The sequence below is a fragment of the Microcaecilia unicolor genome, chromosome 5 (genome assembly GCF_901765095.1).
Source record: "Microcaecilia unicolor chromosome 5, aMicUni1.1, whole genome shotgun sequence".
NCBI lineage: Eukaryota > Metazoa > Chordata > Amphibia > Gymnophiona > Siphonopidae > Microcaecilia > Microcaecilia unicolor.
In genome coordinates this window covers 232338707-232358540 of record NC_044035.1, presented here as the reverse complement: position 1 = coordinate 232358540, position 19834 = coordinate 232338707, and the positions used below count along the sequence as shown (strand labels likewise).

The window sequence follows — 19834 nt, the reverse complement described above, 5'->3', positions numbered from 1 at the left end:
ATATAAACAATACAAAACATACAACCCCAAAGTACCCTCAGTACTCCTAAAGATCCCCCCAAACCAATTCCAATCACTCACACACATGCATACTCCGTATCCCAGCTGTTATTAAATACATTTCATAATCACTTTCTTCTCTACTTCATATTCCAGAATGCGGAGCTAAAAAGCTCTAATGACTGTCCTTTTAAATGTTCAGCATAATGACCATAACCTTATATCCGGTATGGTACTATGAGGCATATTTTCAAAGCACTTAGCCTTCCAAAGTTCCATAGAAACCTATGGAACTTTGGAAGGCTAAGTGCTTTGAAAATATGCTTCTATGTCAATTAAGGACTTATTCAGTCAAAAACCAAATGCTGGCATCACTCCGTGCTGTTGAGGAGCTTCATAATTTAAGCTTCAAAATATAATCCACTGTGTGATGTGAGCGTCAGTGATTAGAGGGTCCGGCTGCTGAGGGCACCTTCAGCGCGTCCTCAATCAAAGCATACTCTCATTCTCAGTTCTCAATGCGAGACCGCATTTCAATCTTGGCTTCCTCAGGAAAACCACAATCGACAACCTGTATTATGTGTGTCCTTTCAGGTTGTCGATTGTGGTTTTCCTGAGAAAGCCAAGATTGAAATGCGGTCTCGCATTGAGAACCGAGAATGAGAGTATGCTTTGATTGAGGACGCGCTGAAGATGCCCTCAGCAGCCGGACCCTATAATCACTGACGCTCACATCACACAGTGGATTATATTTTGAAGCTTAAATTATGAAGCTCCTCAATAGCACTGAGTGATGCCAGCATTTGGTTTTTGACTGAATAAGTCCTTAATTGACATAGTACCATACCGGATATAAGGTTATGGTCATTATGCTGAACATTTAAAAGGATAGTCATTAGAGCTTTTTAGCTCCGCATTCTGGAATATGAAGTAGAGAAGAAAGTGATTATGAAATGTATTTATCTGTGGGTATTTAACAACAGCTGGGATACGGAGTATGCATGTGTGTGAGTGATTGGAATTGGTTTGGGGGGATCTTTAGGAGTACTGAGGGTACTTTGGGGTTGTATGTTTTGTATTGTTTATGTTTATATATTAAAGAAATTGAAAATTTAAGTAAAGTTGTATTGATTGAACAGGGAGTACGTTAGGGCTTGGTGTCCTGGCATGTCAGGGGGACCAGTGCACTATAAATGCTGGCTCCTCTCACGACCAAAGGGCTTGCATTTGGTAGTTTCTGAGATGGGCGTCCTTGGTTTCCATTATTGCCAAAAATCAGAGACGAACAAGTCTAGGGACGACCATCTCTAAGGACGACCAAAATTTCAAGATTTGGGTGTCCCCAACCGTATTATCGAAACGAAAGATGGACGTCCATCTTGTTTCGATAATATGGGTTTCACCGCCCCTCCATTAGGACATTCTGCGAGGACATCCTCAACAAAACTTGGGCCTCCCTTTTGATTATGCCCCTCTATATGCCCTTAAGTAGAAACAGAGAAACGTGTGGGCAGATAAGAGCCAAATGGCCCACCCACAGCAACCACTATCTATTCGTTTCCCTAAGAGATCCCATATGTCTGTCCCACGCTTTCTTAAATTCAGACATAGTACTCGTCTCCACCACCTCCACTGGAAGGTGATTCCACACATCCAACACCCTTTCCATGAAAAAGTATTTCCTTAAATTACTCCTGAGCCTATAACCTCTTAAATTCACCCTATGCCCTCTCATTCCAGAGTTTTGCTTCATTTGAAAAAGATTCACCTCCTGTACATTAATGCCTCAGAGGTATTTAGACATCTCTATCATGTCCCCTCCCTCCCGTATTTCTTCCAAAGTATACATATTGAGAACCTTAAGTCTGTTCCCATACGCTTTATAAAAGAGACCACTGACCAATTTTGTAGCCGCCTTTTGGGCTGACTTCATCCTATTTATGTCTTTTTGAAGGTGCGGTCTCCAGAATTGCACACACTATTTTAAATGGGGCCTCACCAGAGATTTCTACAAGGGCACTATCACCTCTTTTTTTCTGCTGGTCATCCCTCTTCCCTATGCACCCAAGCATCCTTCTGGCTTTGACTGTCGCCTTTTCTACCTGTTTGGCCACTTTGAGATCATCAGACACAATCACCCCCAAGTCTAGCTCTTCTTTCGTAGATAGAAGTTCTTCACCCACTATACCTTTCCCTTGGATTTTTGCAACGAAAGCGTATGACCCTGCATTTTTTAGCATTAAATCTGAGTTGCCAACTGCTGGACCATTCTTCAAACTTCTCCAGATTCCTCCACATACTTTCCATGACCTCCGGGGTGTCTACCCTATTACAAAGTTTGGTATCGTCCGCAAGGAGACAAACCTTACCAGACAGTCCTTCTGCAATATCACTCACAAAGATGTTAAAAAGAGCCAGCCGAAGGACCAATCCCTGCAGTACACCACTGATAACATCCTTTTCCTTGGAGCAGAAACTTTCCTGGGGATGGGGTTCAGTAGGGTTAGTATTTACATGCATACTTCAGTAAACCTACATATGTATGGGTGTAAATTAGTCCCAAAATGTGTGCAAGTTTAAGTAAATACATATATTTCTTGGAGTATGCATTGTTTTAAAAATTTGATCTTACTTACACAGGGAAATGTGCATAAACCATTTATGCATCTACACAGTTATAAAATAAACCTTTCAAAATCCCATTAGAACAAATCCTGAAATATAGAACAGTTTATAAAAGAGAAAACAGGGCCCTACCTGATTCCATGCTTTCCATTACCAGCTCTTCTGAAATTTCAGTTTTTAAAGTTTCTTCTTTATTGCCTGGTTTAGAGAAACTTCCACCACCTCTAGAACTGGAGGTGGTGTGGCTCCTACCAAATGAAAACACATGTTTCACTGCAGAAGGTAAAGGGAGGACTTCAATGTTCAATCCATGGCACAGAACAAACAAACTTCAACAGGAAACAAGAGAAAGCCTGATGATGATGTAGCCTGGGTCTATGACATCACAATGCCATGTTATCAGAATTCATGAGGGATCTCAAAGTCAGTATGACTGAAGGCAGCGGTCTGAGACAGAAGCTATCGCATAGATTCATTTCATGTGAGCAAACATAAGGGATTGTGAGTGATTTGCGGAGTATAGGGGCAATTTTATAAAACAGGTACTAACATTTATATGCCAATTACATATGCAAATGTTTAAAATACTTGCACATATGAACATAATATGCCAATTATCTGCCTAAGAGCTATTCTGTTAAATGTGTATAACTTGCTTAGCATGTGTTTTTCAAGGGGTGGGGAAACACATGGGCAAGGCTCCCACTTATGCACGTTAACTTACAGAATACTGTAAGTTATGCATGTATCGTTGATATTTAGGGGCAAGCATTTATAGAAGCTCTATGGCTGATATAGCTGCTCTTGTGTAACCACACAGATACATACCTGGTTTGGATACTATTCTATAAAGGAAAATAGGTGCCTATTTTCCTTTATAGAATGGGCTCCTACCAAGAGCCTGTGGGTGCAAAAACTAAGTGCCTTGTTATAGAATTACCCTTATTGGGTGCCAGAATTTAGGTGCCTAGATGCTGTGCACTGAGCGATAATTTTATAATGGAATCTGGGCACCAAGATTTTGTTATAGAATATTAGTAAAAATCAGCATCAACATACCTCTATTGAGGCATGCCCACATATATCATATGAATAGCAGGCACAAATGCTACTACTACTACTATTTAGCATTTCTATAGCGCTACAAGGCATACGCAGCGCTGCACAAACATAGAAGAAAGACAGTCCCTGCTCAAAGAGCTTACAATCTAATAGACAAAACATAAATAAAGTAAGCAAATCAAATCAATTAATGTGAACGGGTAGGAAGAGAGGAGGGTAGGTGGAGGCGAGTGGTTACAAGTGGTTACGAGTCAAAAGCAATGTTAAAGAGGTGGGCTTTCAGTCTAGATTTAAAGGTGGCCAAGGATGGGGCAAGACGTAGGGGCTCAGGAAGTTTATTCCAGGCGTAGGGTGCAGCGAGACAGAAGGCGCGAAGTCTGGAGTTGGCAGTAATGGAGAAGGGAACAGATAAGAAGGATTTATCCATGGAGCGGAGTGCACGGGAAGGGGTGTAGGGAAGGACGAGTGTGGAGAGATACTGGGGAGCAGCAGAGTGAGTACATTTATAGGTTAGTAGAAGAAGTTTGAACAGGATGCGAAAACGGATAGGGAGCCAGTGAAGGGTCTTTAGGAGAGGGGTAGTACGAGTAAAGCGACCCTGGCGGAAGATGAGACGGGCAGCAGAGTTTTGAACCAACTGGAGAGGGGAGAGGTGACTAAGTGGGAGGCCAGCAAAAAGCAGATTGCAGTAGTCTAAACGAGAGGTGCAAAGGGTGTGGATGAGGGTTTTGGTAGAGTGCTCGGAAAGAAAGGGGCAGATTTTACGGATGTTGTAAAGAAAGAAACGACAGGTCTTGGCAATCTGCTGGATATGAGCAGAGAAGGAGAGAGAAGAGTCAAAGATGACCCCAAGGTTTCGAGCTGAGGAGACAGGGAGAATAAGAGAGCCATCAACAGAAATAGAAAACGGGGGGAGTGGGGAGGTGGGTTTGGGGGGGAAAATGAGAAGCTCGGTTTTGGTCATATTTAATTTCAGGTGGCGTTGAGACATCCAGACAGCAATGTCAGACAAGCACGCTGAAACTTTGGTTTGGATGCAAGGTGAGATATCAGGGGTAGAAAGGTAGATTTGGGAGTCATCAGCATAGAGATGGTAGGAAAAGCCATGGGATGAGATTAATGAACCAAGGGAAGAAGTGTAGATAGAAAAGAGGAGGGGACCAAGAACAGAACCCTGAGGTACGCCGACAGGCATAGGGATAGAAGTAGAAGAGGATCCACCAGAGTGAACACTAAAGGTGCGGAGGGAGAGGTAGGAAGAGAACCAGGAAAGGACAAAGCCCTGGAATCCAAGTGAGGACAGGTTATCGAGAAGTATGCTGTGATCGACAGTGTCAAAAGCAGCGGAAAGATCAAGAAGAATGAGGATGGAATATTGACCTCTGGATTTAGCCAGTAATAGGTCATTGGAGACTTTAGTAAGCGCAGTTTCGGTTGAGTGGAGAGGGCGAAAACCAGATTGTAGTGGGTCAAGAATAGCATGTGAGAAGAGAAAATCAAGGCAGCGGCGGTGAACAGCACGCTCAAGTAATTTGGAGAGAAAAGGAAGGAGGGAGATGGGTCGGTAATTAGAGGGACAAGTAGGGTCGAGTGAAGGCATGTTTAAAGGCAGCAGGGACAGTCGCAGTGGAAAGTGAGAGGTTGAGAATGTGACAGATAAAAGGAATAAGAGCAGGAGAGATGGCATTAAGAAGGTGCGTGGGAATGGGATCAGAGGAACAGGTGGTACATTTTGAGGAAGAAAGGAGAAGTGTAGTTTCCTCAATAGTAACTTCAGGAAAGGAGGAAAGGGAATGAGGGGAAGGAGAGAGAGGGGAACGGACTAGTGGAGGGAGAGGTGGTGAGGTAGAGAAAGCAAGGTTTATCTTTTCAACCTTGTTGTGAAAGAATTCAGCAAGGGTCTGAGGAGATAATGAAGGGGGAGTTGGGGGAGGGGGCACCTTGAGAAGAGAGTTCAATGTGGTGAAGAGAAGTCGAGGATTAGAGCCAAGAGAGTTGGTTAGTTGGATATAATAATCCTGTTTGGCACGTAAAAGAGCAGATTGGAAGGAGGTCAGCATGAACTTAAAGTGTAAGAAATCAGCAAGGGCCCGAGATTTCCGCCAGAGGCGTTCGGCGGAGCGGGTACAGGAACGTAGGTAGCGGATATTAGAAGTCAGCCAAGGTTGGCTAAATGCTGCCATTTAGCCTGTAGCTTACAATATTCTGAGAGTTACGAATGTAAATGCTGGTCCCACACAGGCCCTTCCTATTCTCCACCCCTGTGAACACCTCCTTCCATTTATATACTAAACGAGTTACGCACATCATTTATAAAATAGCACAGAGTGCTCAGCTAGCAGTTAAGCGCTAGTATTCCATAAATTTAGATACGCAATTGGCATGTAAATTTAGGTGCCATCTTATAGAATGAGTCAAATAGGGGATACACAACTGGATTTATCTGCTATATTTGATTTGATTAATCACAAAAGAATGGTGATAAAATTAAGTGAATTGGACATATTAAGAGGCATTCATTTTTTTGTCCTTGTTGGAACACCAAAATTAACACGTCATATGAATTATAATACATCAGACGAATGGAGAATGAAAGAGAGGTGGAGCCTTATAGGATAGCCACTCTAGCTTGTTTTTCAAAATGATTTTTGATATCTTTGGATTCTCTTAATAAAGTTGGGTGTGTAATCCTTTTTGCATGCGGATGGAATTCGATTTTTTTTTACTCCAGTGAGAAATCTTGGAAGCAACTTTGAAATTTCCTGCTAAATGTTCTGTTGTATATCATTCTAAGAGTTTTCTTTTCTTTGAGCCCAGACAACTGGTTGAATTTGTTGTGGCTAGAGAAGGGGTTAATATATTAGTGGGTTCTGATACTGTGTATTAGAGAAGCACGTCCAGTTGCAACTTTCTGTTTAGCTCATGTTGCTACCTTTGTGTAGAAATTTTTCCCATATTTATTTAATTACCTGATTTGACCTCTCTATATTTGTGGAATAAATATTGGTCATGTTTCTTAATTGTGGTTAATGTCAGGTATATTGTTTTTCTAATCTATTTCAAGTTATAGAATAATAAATGCATGATTGTTATATTGATAAATGCAATAAAAATGGTTATAATCAAGAAGGCCTTGTTGGATTCTAAAGAGGATGATGCTCCACTGATTTTACTAGTCCACCTATCACTTGTACAAATAATTTACTACATAGCCTGATATGTGCTTTCCCTGGGTGGGGATGGGGTATGTTTGTCTATTTGGTTATTTATATAGCTCCTTTAACAGGCTTAATTTGATTAATATCTTGAACTGACCTGGAAAGATTGCCCAACTAATTATACAGTTCATATTTTTAGAATATAAACCAGCCCTATATTTATAAAACATGATGCACCAGTTCAAGATGCAAGATGGCTATACCTGTTGAGCGGAAAGCCTAGAACAAAGAACAGTTAGAGAAGGAGGAGGTAGGTAAAGCTGAAACTGGTCTGCCCTCAATATAATATTATTAGAATTCAATTCAGATTCTAAGTTACAGCAGTAGATTTCTTTTCACACCTTCATCTCTTCTCATTTTCTAACCACCCACCATCTTTGTATTTAGCACAGTCCTCAAACACCAGCTGTACATCTTAGAAAAAAGCTTTCAGTGAAAAGGGAAATAGCGCAAACAAACCAGGTGGAGCCTTTCTCAGCAAAAAAGAATTATGGAAACATTCAGATTTGAGTTTCAGACACTGTTTGGCCTTCTCCTATCCAAACTTTTTAAACTTTTTTTTTTTAATTTACTAACAAATACCCAGAGCTGCTCAGGAAAAATATAATCAAACGTGTGATGGTGAACTGCATGAATTATGTTAACATTTTACTGGAAATACTTATATATTAATTTAAGAAATTAACATAGCTAGTGTTGTGCTTATAAAACATATTGAGAGCAATTTATAACATTTGGGTGCTAAAATGCAGAGAGCTGAGTGAGAATTCTATAATGGTATGTGGGTGCCCAGATTCTATCACAGAATAGAGAAGGTAAAATTATGTATCTTACCTGATAATTTTCTTTCCATTAATCCTTATAGACCAATCCAGAGACAGATGGGTTATGTCCCTCCACTAGCAGGTTTTATAGAGAGCAAGCTTTCAGCTCCCTATATATGGTCACCAGCAGTCACATGATCCTCAGTATGTCGATACCCAAGCTCATGGTCCTTGAAAAATTCTCCTGTGACTGACAACTCATTAACCCTACAACCGCAAAAGTGGGAGGAATCCTACAACCGCCGAAGCGGGAGGAACGTGATTGAATTGATTGATCAATTACTCTGCAACCGCCCATGGCGGGAGGAACTCATTAAACCTGCCACCGCAACAGCGGGGGGAACTCAAGCAGCTCACTGAAAACAGATTCGCCTCAACTCCAGGCAAATCATACAAACTTGAACTTGTTGAAGTTGAACTTGACTTGAACTTGAATTAGAGGTTGCACTTGAATTAGGAATTGAACTTGAGCGAAAATATAAACTAGAATCTGAAAAGACACAAACACAAGAAAACAATTACACAGTAGACTTCTGGGAGGGCCTCTGGATTGGTCTATAAGGATTAATGGAAAGAAAATTATCAGGTAAGATACATAATTTTACCTTCCATAGCATCCTATAGACCAATCCAGAGACAGATGGGATGTACCCAAGCAGTACTTACCCAGGGCGGGAATCAGAAATCCCAGGACGCAATACCGAGGCGTCAAATGCCGCATCAGCTTTCGCAGGCACATCCAAGCGATAATGTTTGGAAAAATATGCATCGACGACCAGGTCGCCGATCTGCAGAACTCTTCCAGAGAAAATCGATCTCGATTCTGCCACAGAGGCCGCCAGACCCCTAATGGAAAGAGTCTTCAACCATGCTGGCGGCACTTTGCCCAAGAGAAGATATGCTGCGGCTATAGCTTCCTTGACCCAGCGAGGCACTGTGGACTCGGAGGCCTTCTGACCTTCCTAGATCCAGCATGCAGCACAAAAAGATGATCCCATTTTCGGAAATCATTCGCCACCTCTAAGTATCTGGAAAGAACTCGCTTAACATCCAAGTATCTCAAGGCTTGAAACTCCGTAGGATAATCCTCTTCTTAGAAGGAAGGCAGACAGAGTGCTGATCCACATGAAAGCGAGACACAATCTTCGGCAAAAGGAAGGCACTGTGCGTATAGAGACACTTCCATCAGTGAACACAGGAAGGGATCCCTACAAGACAAAGCTAGAAGCTCCGAAACTCTTCTTGCTGAAGAGAATGCCACCAAAAACACAGTCTTCAGGATTAGATCCTTCAGAGACAGCCGAGAAAAGGGCTCAAACGGCGGTTTCTGCGAGGCTCTCAGCACCATGTTAAGATTCCAAACAGGGATGGATCCTCCATCATAATAGGACCCTGATGTAACAGGCCTCGACATTGGTGCAGGCGCAAGAGCTCGTTGAACAGTAGCCGAATGAGATCTGCATCCCACGGGCGTCTGGGCCAATTTGGGCCCACCAGAATTACTTGCCCCGGATGTCGAGCCACTCTTCCCAGGATTCTGCCCAGCATGGCCCAAGAGGGAAACACATACCGGAGCTCGTCCACAAGCCAAGGCTGAAGGAGGACATCCATTCCCAGAGACTGAGGCTCCCGGCTCTGCTGAATAATCGCGGAACTTTGAAGTTGACCTTGTTGACATTAAGACCATGGTCGGCAGACCCCAGCGACTCGAGATCCACGAGAATGCCCGGTCTGAGAGCTGCCACTCTCCCGGATCCAACACCTGCCGACTAAGAAAATCTGCCTCGACATTCAGAGATCCTGCAAAGTGGGCCGCCGACAGCTGTTCCAGACGCTTTCCCGCCGAAAAGCATAAGCGTATCGCTTCTCTGGCCAAAGGAGCACTCCTGTTACCTCCGTGTCTGTTGTCATATGTCCCAGTCGTCGCATTGTCGGAAAGGACTTGTACGGACTTCTGAAACAGCAGTTTCAGGAAGTCCCGAAGGGCCCGCTGATTCGCCCTCAATTCCAAGAGGTTGATTGGCCACTTGTCTCTGCCTGAGACCCAAGTCCTTAAGTCATCCATCCCAGACAAAGAGCTCTCCAACCTGACAGACTGGCGTCCGTGGAGACCACTATCCATTCCGGAGCCGTCAGGGGGCATGCCCAGATTAAGAGTGTATGCCTGCAACCATCAACGCAGACTCCTCGAAACTGCGGGTTCCAAGGGGAGACGAAGCGAGTAGTCCTCTGACACCGGAGACCAACGCCTGAGCAGAGAATGCTATACTAGTCTCATGTGGGAGCTCGACCATGGCACCATCTCCATGGTGGTCGTCATGGATCCCAACAGCTGAACGTAATCCCACGTACGCGACGCTGACCTGTCCAAGAAGTTGGAGACTGTAACGGTAGAAGTTACAGTCTCCAACTTCTTGGACAGGTCAGCGTCGAGCCTCTGGAAGGAGGACTCTGCCTACTCGAGTGACAAAGATCACTCCTATATTTCCAGAGATTGGCAAGGGTCAGTCAACTCTTCTCCAGATTGATGATCCAACCCAAGGATCGCACACGAAAGAGCATTCTGTCCGTGACTCTCACACCTTCCTTGAAGGATTGCGCCCGGATCAACCAGTCGTCTAGGTAAGGGTGTACTTGAACCCCTTCTTGCGAAGAAACGCCGCTATGACGACTTTGGCGAAGGTCCGAGGTGCTGTAGCCATCCCGCTGGGAAGGGCCTGGAACTGGAAATGTCGATTCAGGACCGCAAAGCGGAGAAACCGCTGATGAGGAGGCCAAATTGGAATGTGCAATAGGCCTCTTAAATGTCCAGAGTGGACAGAAATTTTCCGTACTACGCGGCGGCAATAACCGACCGGAGGGCCTCCATCCTGAAGTGGTGTACTCTCAAGGCCCTGCTGACTCCTTAGAGATTGAGAAGAGACTGAGAAGAACCTCTCTTCTTGGCACCACAAAGTAGATGGAATAGTGTTCTGAGCCACGTTGTTCCACTGGAACGGGAATGACAGCGTCAATTTGTATCAAATTGCCCAGAGCCAGCTTGATCGCCACGAATTTCCACGGGGACTAGCACGGAGAGACCACGCACAGGTCCTTCAGAGGACGGCAAAACTCCAGCTTGTAGCCGTCTTGAATAATCCCGAGAACCCAGTCGACCGTTGTTACCCTGGCCCACTCGCCCAGAAACGAGGACAGCCGCCCTCCCATAAAGTCTGGATCATGGGCCAGGTCCCCATCATTGGGAGCGAGGCCCTGGGGGAGCTCTGGAGGAAATTTCCGCCAGAGTGACAGTCTGCTCAAAAGGACTGCTGCCTCTGAGGAAAACGCTGTCTAGAATATTACCCAGACTTTCCCGGGTGATACCGGCTAGCAGCTCGAAAACGGCTCCGAGAGGAGTTCGCACGAGAATTCACACTGGTTCTGAGCTCTGGGAGTCTCTTGCCCATGGCATCACTCAGCTCTTTCACAATTCCGTCCAGCTGAGTTCCAAAGAGGAGCTTGCCCTTAAATGGCAACTTGCCAAATGGGCCGTGATGCTAGGACGACTGCCCAAAGGCGAAGCCATAGCCATCGCCAGGCAGACACGACTAAGGACACTTCCTTAGCAGAAGATCGGTGGACCTCATAAAGCAAATCAGTCAATTAGGCCATGGCTGACTGCAGAGTCTGCTCCGCCGCATCAACTCCTCCGCAAAGGAAGCCGCTTGTAAAGCAGTAAGACATGCCCTGTCCACAAGAAGCCGCACACTGCAGCCCGCATACCCAAGGAGGCTGACTCAAACGTAAATTTCAAGGAGGCCTCTAGCCACCAGTCCTGCGGATCCTTCAGGGTGGTGCCACCTTCCACAGGCAAAGCTGTTTTCTTGGTCACTGCTGTGAATAGAGAAACCAAGGTAGGTAGGCGGAAGGCCCCATGCTCTCCCTCAGACAGGGGGTAAAGGTGCCCCATGACTTTAGTGGCCCGAAGGCTGGTCTCTGGAGAGTCCCATTGCTCCACAATCAGGCCTTACATAGCCTCCTGGAGGTGAAAACCTCTAGGCGGCCACCTAGTGGTTGTCATAATAGAAGGAGTCACCGAGGAGGAAGACTCACCCTCAGGGGCTGCAATGTTAGAATCTCCCTACCCGCACAAACTGAATAGACAATTTCTCCTGCCGAAACAGCCGGGCAGCAGAAGTCTCATCCGCTCCAACAGAGAAGATCCGACCTCCCTCCAGCGTTACCACACCAGAATGCTGGAATAATCAGACAAGCTGCCCTCATCTACCTCAGGAAAACTAGACACAAGGTCTAGAGGCATGGGGGCCACCCTAAGGCGTTTCTGAGCAGCCTCAGCGCCCTTATCTGCCGGTTCAGTCCCAGCCCTTTTTAACTAAAAGCCTGGTGCATCAAAAGCACCAAATCAGGGGAAAAAAGAGCTCCCTGCTCCGGTTCCACATCAAACTAGGGCTCAGGAGGAAAAGGGCTCTCTGACACCGCAAAAAGCAGCGGAGGCATGGAGCAGCGCAAATCCAAGATGGCGCTCATTGCCTCACCCCGAGGAGGAACAGCACGGGAAGGAAGAAGCTTCTTTTTGAACTTGGGCTCCTTTCCCGAGCCTCCCTTGTTTAGGGCGGCCTGCGTTCCATGAGCGCCATCGAAAAATGGGCGGTCAAAGCGGGATGGGCAGCCACGGCGGCCTGGAAAGAAGGCGCGTCATAGGCCGGCCTCTGGAGAAGGGTGGTTAATGCGGCTAGAGCCGCCATCGCTTCCTGGGCGGGCAACGATGGTCGGGCGGCCGGCGCGGCAAAATCAGTGGCCAAAGGGCAAGAAAAAGTGGCCAACTCCGCGGAAGTGCAACTCCCGCCGCCACGCAAACGCGGCCCGGTGAACCAGGCGCCGCGCTACCCATACCGGGAACAACCCCCCTCCCGCTAAATAGTTTTCATTACCTGAAAAACTCCGGAGCTGCAACGAATCTGTCGTGAGTGAGCTTTTCTAATCCTTATTCCTTAATCCTGATTGAAAAGCGTTCCTCTTTAACTTTTTTTTTTTTTAATGCCTCAGGAGGAGAAAGAAAAAACTTCAAGTTGCACTGGCTCCAGCGGGAGGGGGGAGGAAGGGAGGGACCTGGCACCACCAGGTGTAACACCGCTCAATCCCAAGCCCTCAACCCCGGGGTTAACTCAACTACACCCACCGAAGTAGGAGAGGAGACCCAAACACTCAACTGCACCTACAAAGTAGGACAGGAGATTCAAACAAGCTCAACTACCCCTAAACATAGGAGAGGAGCGAAGCAGAGCTGCTGAGCTGTGACCATTGACCTGCTAGATAGAGAGAATACTGAGGATCATGTGACTGCTTGTGACCATATATAGGGAGCTGAAAGCTTGCTCTCTATCTAACCTGCTAGTGGAGGGACATAACCCATCTGTCTCTGGATTGGTCTATAGGATGCTATGGAAGTGTTTCTCAACTCAGGGCACAACCAGCCAGTCGAGTTTTTAGGATATTCACAATGACTATGAAAGAGAGAGAGAGATCTGCATAAAATGAGGCAGTGTATGCAAATCTCTCTCATGCTTATTCATTGTGGATATCCTGAAGACCGGACTGGGTTGAGAAGCAATGGAATAGAGCATGTTGGTATTTGTATGTCAACATTTAGGTGCTATCACTTATGCCTTGTAAAAGCAAGGCATAAAGGTTAGCACATAAATGTTGCACTTCTCCATTTAATTTATAGTATTCTATAAGCTACACATCCATGCTTGGGACCCACCTAAGCCACAACCATGCATGCCCACCTTGCAGTTGTGCACTATGGGGGGAATTCTATAAATGATGCTCAAAAATGAACACTGGAAAAATTTGGTGCTAAGCACTATTCTATAAAGGGCACGTGCCCATTATAGATTATCACGTAGTGCCAGTTTCTGGGCATCAGACTTACACCTGCTGAAACCTGGTATAAATCCTGGTGCCCAAATTGGATGCAGAGACTCATTATTCTGTAACACTGTGCACAAATTTCTGGAAAGCCCATGCCCCTCCCACAGCCAAGCACCCTTTTGAGTTGCCTGCTAAGGGATTTAGGCACCGAGCAGTATAGAATGTTCCCTTTTTGAACCCAGCTATGCTAAATGCCTTTACCACGTTTTCTGACAACAGATTACGCAGCCTTTCTTCAATTTGTGCTAATTGTGCTGCCTATAAGCTTTCTGGTTAACCTGTTCTACCTCACTCGTGATTTTATAGACCTCTGTCGTATCCTCTCTCAGGCATCTCTTCTTCAAACTAAAGAGCTCTAACCTGTTGAGCCTTTCTTATGTATATGTTTTAAAAAAACGTATAATTTACCATTTTAAAATTCAAGGAGGTTAACAAACATACACAATAAAATAACCATTACTAGCCATGCAGATTTGGGAAAGCCACCTCTTATTCCTTGGAGTAAGCAACAAAAACTAGATCTGCTCCTTGGAACCTAGCTCAACCACTGTCAAAGAAAGGATGCCTGGGCTCAGGGTCACCAAGAAGAGGAGGGGGATAAGATTCTCTTGGTTCTTGCCTCCAAGGGGGGCCTGGCACCTGCAGCCCAAGTGAGATCTAGTGTCTTTCCCTCCGTTCCAACCCTCCTGTCCTCTACTTGCCTGCAGTTACTGAATGACATGCAGCAGCGATCGAGACAGACTGCTCTGCCAGCCATGGATCCTTCTTCCTGCCGCATCCTGCGTATGTGGAAACAGGAAGCTACTTCACGGGAGGTGGGATGCAGCACGAAGAAAATCCTGTGGCTGGCAGAGCAGTCTCTCTCGATCAATGCTGCCTGCCATTCAATGACTCCAGGCAAGTAGAGGACTTGGGGGTGTGGGGTGAGGCTGTGGCAGCGGCAGGTCCCTTAACATTGTTTGCCCCAGGCCCAGCTTTGTCTCTCAGCAGTCCTGGCTGGGCTCAATTGCCTTTTTGTCTGATCCAGTTATGAAACTTCTTAGAGGTCATTTTAGAAGGCTTGCGTGATGTGTAAATGGCCAACATGTATCAATCATGATTTTAGTAACTAATTTACACATGTAAAAAGCTGCAGGGTAGTTTGGAAGGAGCCGGGCTCTGAGGGGTGCTGTGAACAGAAACAAATTATGCACATATTCTCAATTTTACAACAAAATACATATATACCTAAAAAATGAAAAGCTGGATATTGACATTTACACCTGCTCTGTGACAGATCTAAGCTAAAGTAAGTGCTAGTTTGGAGCTGGGGTTTGTACTATTCATTGAAAAAACAATTTTGCTTACTCCTCTGGTGTTTATCAATATGTCCAAATCTTTAAAAATAACTTTGTTTTACATGGCTTTCTAACTGGCTACACTTGGGTGTGCAGCTTTGTAAAATATAGCACTTGCATGTTTAAGTACCAACATCAACATGCATGAATCCCCAAGGGATTCCAAAGGGAAGAAAGTTTGCCCGTCGCTTAACCTTGCTGTTCCAGAGCTTACAAAGAATCATTTATCAAATGATGGGTCTGGGAGAGTACATCACTACTGAAAACATTACACTGGATATCAATTGCTGCAAGAATTGAATTTAAACTATTTTGTCTCTCTTCAAAAGGTTTTCATGGACTTAGTCTTTGCTTTTTATCAACGAAGCTGTTAATTCGGTCAAGCTCCTGCTCCTTTTGATCTATACACAAAAATTAAGTTTGATTGCCTTCAATATTAAGAAAAAACTGATGAGTAGGCAATTATTTCCTGAAGTTGCTTCAGTTAAATGGAATTCACTGCTAACTGAACTGTGGGCAAACCATGACTATCTGAGGTTTAGAAGATTGTTAAAAGCATTAGTTTTATATCTACTTTTAATTCTCATGACTATTATTGGTCATAAGAACAGACACACTGGGTCAGACCAACGGTCCATGCTTCCAACCTGGCAGAAACTCAAATAGCAGCAACACTCCATGTTATCAATCCCAGTGACATCAGTGGCTTTGCCTGTCCCCATTTCTATTTCAATAGCAGACTACTGACTTTTCCTCCAGGAACTTGTCCAAACCATTTTTAAAACCAGATATGCTAACCATTGTTATTACATCCTCTGGTAATGAGTTCCAGACCTTAACTATTTGTTGAGTGAAAAAATACTCCCCCCTGTTCATTTGAAAGTATTACCATGTAATATCATTGAGTGTCCCCTAGTCTTATTACTTTTTGAAACAATAAACAACTGATTCGTGTTTACCTGTTCTCCACCACTTGGGATTCTGTAGACTTCTATCATATCCCCCCACCCCATTCAGCCATTTCTTTTCCAAGCTAAAGAGCCTTAACCTCTTAAGTGTTTCCTCATATGAAAGGAGTTCCATCCCCTTAATCATTTTGGTTGCCCTTCTTTAAACCTTTTCTAATTCTGGTATATCTTTTTTGAGATACAGTGACCAGAACTGCACACACTATTCAAGGTGAGGTCACACCATGGAGCGATAAAGAGGCATTTATACATATTAACATAGTAACATAGTAGATGACGGCAGAAAAAGACCTGCACGGTCCATCCAGTCTGCCCAACAAGATAAACTCATATGTGCTACTTTTTCTGTATACCCTACTTTGATTTGTACCTGTCCTCTTCAGGGCACAGATCGTATAAGTCTGCCCAGCATTGTCCCTGCCTCCCAACCACCAGCCCCGCCTCCCACCACTGGCTCTGGCACAGACCATATAAGTCTGCCCAGCACTATCCCCGCCTCCCAGTCCCGCCTCCGGCACAGACCGTATAAGTCTACCCAGCACTATCCCCGCCTCCCAACCACCAGTCCCACCTCCCACCACCGGCTCTGGCACAGACCGTATAAGTCTGCCCAGCACTATCCCCGCCTCCCAACCACCAGCCCTGCCACCCAATCTCGGCTAAGCTCCTGAGGATTCATTCCTTCTGAACAGGATTCCTTTATGTTTATCCCACACATGTTTGAATTCCGTTACCGTTTTCATTTCCACCACCTCCCGCGGGAGGGCATTCCAAGCATCCATTACTCTCTCCGTGAAAAAATACTTCCTGACATTTTTCTTGAGTCTGCCCCCCTTCAATCTCATTTCATGTCCTCTCGTTCTACCGCCTTCGCATCTCCAGAAAAGGTTCGTTTGCGGATTAATACCTTTCAAATATTTGAACGTCTGTATAATATCACCCCTGTTTCTCCTTTCCTCCAGAGTATACATGTTTAGGTCCGCAAGTCTCTCCTCATACGTCTTGTAACGCAAATCCCATACCATCCTCGTAGCTTTTCTTTGCACCGCTTCAATTCTTTTTACATCCTTAGCAAGAACTGAACACAATACTCCAGGTGGGGCCTCACCAACGACTTATACAGGGGCATCAACACCCCCTTTCTTCTGCTGGTCATACCTCTCTCTATACAGCCTAACAACCGTCTAGCTACGGCCACCGCCTTGTCACACTGTTTCGTCACCTTCAAATCCTCAGATACTATCACCCCAAGATCCCTCTCCCCGTCCGTAGCTATCAGACTCTCACTGCCTAACACATACGTCTCCCGTGGATTTCTATTCCCTAAGTGCATCACTTTGCATTTCTTCGCATTGAATTTTAATTGCCAAACCTTAGACCATTCTTCTAGCTTCCTCAGATACTTTTCATGTTTTCCACTCCCTCCCGGGTGTCCACTCTGTTACAGATCTTAGTATCATCCGCAAGTAGGCAAACTTTACCTTCTAACCCTTTGGCAATGTCACTCACAAATGTGCTTAATCAAAGGGGCTAAAAACAAGTTAAATAATATAGGGGGAAAAGACAAACCTTGGGGTACTCCACATTAGAGCACATACCTCCCGACTGAGCAACATGATCCTGCACAACGTAAGTTCTACCCTTCAAAAACGACCAGAACCAATCCAGGACCCTACCACACACACATACTGCTTCTAATCTATCCATCAACAAACGATGATCTAACAAGACAAAAGTTATCTAGCGAAACTATGGCCAGAGTCAGTGTGCTGAACCAATGACTCACATATTTCCCTGCACTTGCACTTGAAAACTAAGTTTGGATTTGTTTCTTTCATGTTTTATTTGGATCCCTCATATACTCTGTGGAGATAGCATTTATGTATATCAAAGGGTTTTTTGCCTATGATGAAAAATATACCCAACATTTATATACATAAAACTCCACCCTTTTTATTAACTTATAGCTATTGGGTTGGAGGTTGGGCTTGAATCAGAGGCTTTTCCCCTTACCCTTTAAAACAATACGAATGCACCTCACAGAGTTACAGTTGTTACGTGTTTTTTTTTTAGAGTTTTCTTTTGCCAATTACTTTGAGAGTTATATTTATATGACTGGATTTGTAGAAGGAATGACACTTTTTAAGAGGAATGCAGAGGAGAGTTGAATTCCAAGGCTGGAATGAGGTACTATATGTTGTTATAGCCACTGGGTAGTCAACAAGTGCAGGGTGATTCCTGCTTAAAGGAATCAGAGCCTTTGGCTGTGGTTTGATGCAGGCAAAAAGTTAAAACAGAAAGGGAGAAGGAACAGTATTGATTATCGGAAAACCCGTTAGAGCCGGGATAAAAAGCATAGGAAAAGTACAGAATTGGAATGATAGGCATGACTTACACAGTTAAAATGAAATGCTTATGTTACTAACTGATAAGCTGGATAGTGTGCTGCTGAGAGAGTGGCACAATATATGTTTAGACTCATTTGGAGTCATTAATTGCACATTTAAAGGACAAGGGATGGGAGATAAATCTTAATAAGATACAAGGACCGTCTCAGGCAGTGAAATCTTTAGGCATTGGAATTTGTCAATTACTCGGCTTTTGCAAGCAGCGCATATAAGAAAAAAAGTGACCTCAAGTGGAGGGAAAAAGAGAAACAGGCTTTTGAGCAGACAACACAGATTGTTTCAGATCTGTAGCCATTGCAACTAGAAGTAGAATTAAGTGTCTCAGTGAATGAAATTATGCTAATTAGAGCTTTTGGCAAAAAAAAAGGAATTGGGTAACACTAGGGTTTTAGAATTTAAGTGTCAGAAGTAGAAAAGAAAAAAATACTTCTTTTGAGAAACAGCTGTTAGCATGTTATTGGGCTTTAGCAAATAAGGAGCAACTATTTATAGGACATTAGAATGCAGTAGGGAAGGAGGAAGTAGTTAATATGCAATTAAATGTTGTTTATATGGTTTTGAAAATTGAGAATTTGGGATGTCATGTATATGCTAACTCATGGTCTGTGGCACATAGATTAGCCACTTGGCTACCTGCTTCATACAAAATAATTGGAAAAACATGCCAAGGATTTGTGGGGGCAGAGAATTGTAGCAAGATATTTGGAATTATGTAAAACTAGTAAAAAAAAAAAAGGCCCGTTTCTGTCAGAAATGAAACGGGCGCTAGCAAGGTTTTCCTCGGAGTTGTATGTTTGAGAGAGAGAGTATGTGTGAAAGATGGAGTGTGTGTGTCAGAGAATGAGAGAGAGAGAGAGAGAGAGAGAGAGACAGAGTGTGTGTGTGTTTGTGTGAGAGACAGAGTGTCTGTGTGTGTGAGACTGTGTGTGGGTGACAGAGAGAGAGTGTGATAGACAGAGTGTGCCACAGAGAGTGTATGTGAGAGACAGAGAGAGAGTGAGTGAGTGTGTGCTCCCACCCCCCCTCAGGACCCCCTCCCCCCCTTATGGTCTGAGGACCCCCTTCCACCCCCACCTCTCTGGTCTCAGGACCCCCCTCACCCCCTCCCTTGCCCCCCCTGCAGCCACCCATGTCCAGCGACCCTCCTCTCCCCCTGCCCCCCTCCAGCCACCCATGTCCAACGACCCTGCTCTCTCACCTACCTCCCCCTCCAGCCAACCAGGTTGTGTAGCGAATTCTTCGGTGCAGGTAGGAAAGATCCCCGGTCCTGCCTGCCCGCTGCTGGCGCTGACCCTCCCCCACTGCTGGATCGCTATTCAAAATGGCCGCTGAGACTTCCAATGGCAGACTCGCGAGACTTCTGCTGTAGTCTTGGAGACCGCCCTTGTAAGTGTCGGCGGCCATTTTGAACAGTGATCCGGCAGCGGGGGAGGGTCAGCGCCAGCGCCGGGCAGGCAG

General features: G+C 44.9%; 1 protein-coding gene across 6 annotated transcripts in view; it reads right to left on the bottom strand.

Annotated features, from left to right (window-relative positions):
* The window catches only part of DCAF6 (DDB1 and CUL4 associated factor 6), a 540954-nt gene that overhangs the window by 152960 nt on the left and 368160 nt on the right, over positions 1 to 19834 (bottom strand). For all 6 annotated transcript variants that reach the window (XM_030203854.1, XM_030203855.1, XM_030203856.1 and 3 more), the window contains one exon: positions 2758 to 2873. In XM_030203854.1, coding sequence (XP_030059714.1) covers positions 2758 to 2873 — 116 coding nt within the window. The remainder of the gene's footprint in view (positions 1 to 2757; positions 2874 to 19834) is intronic.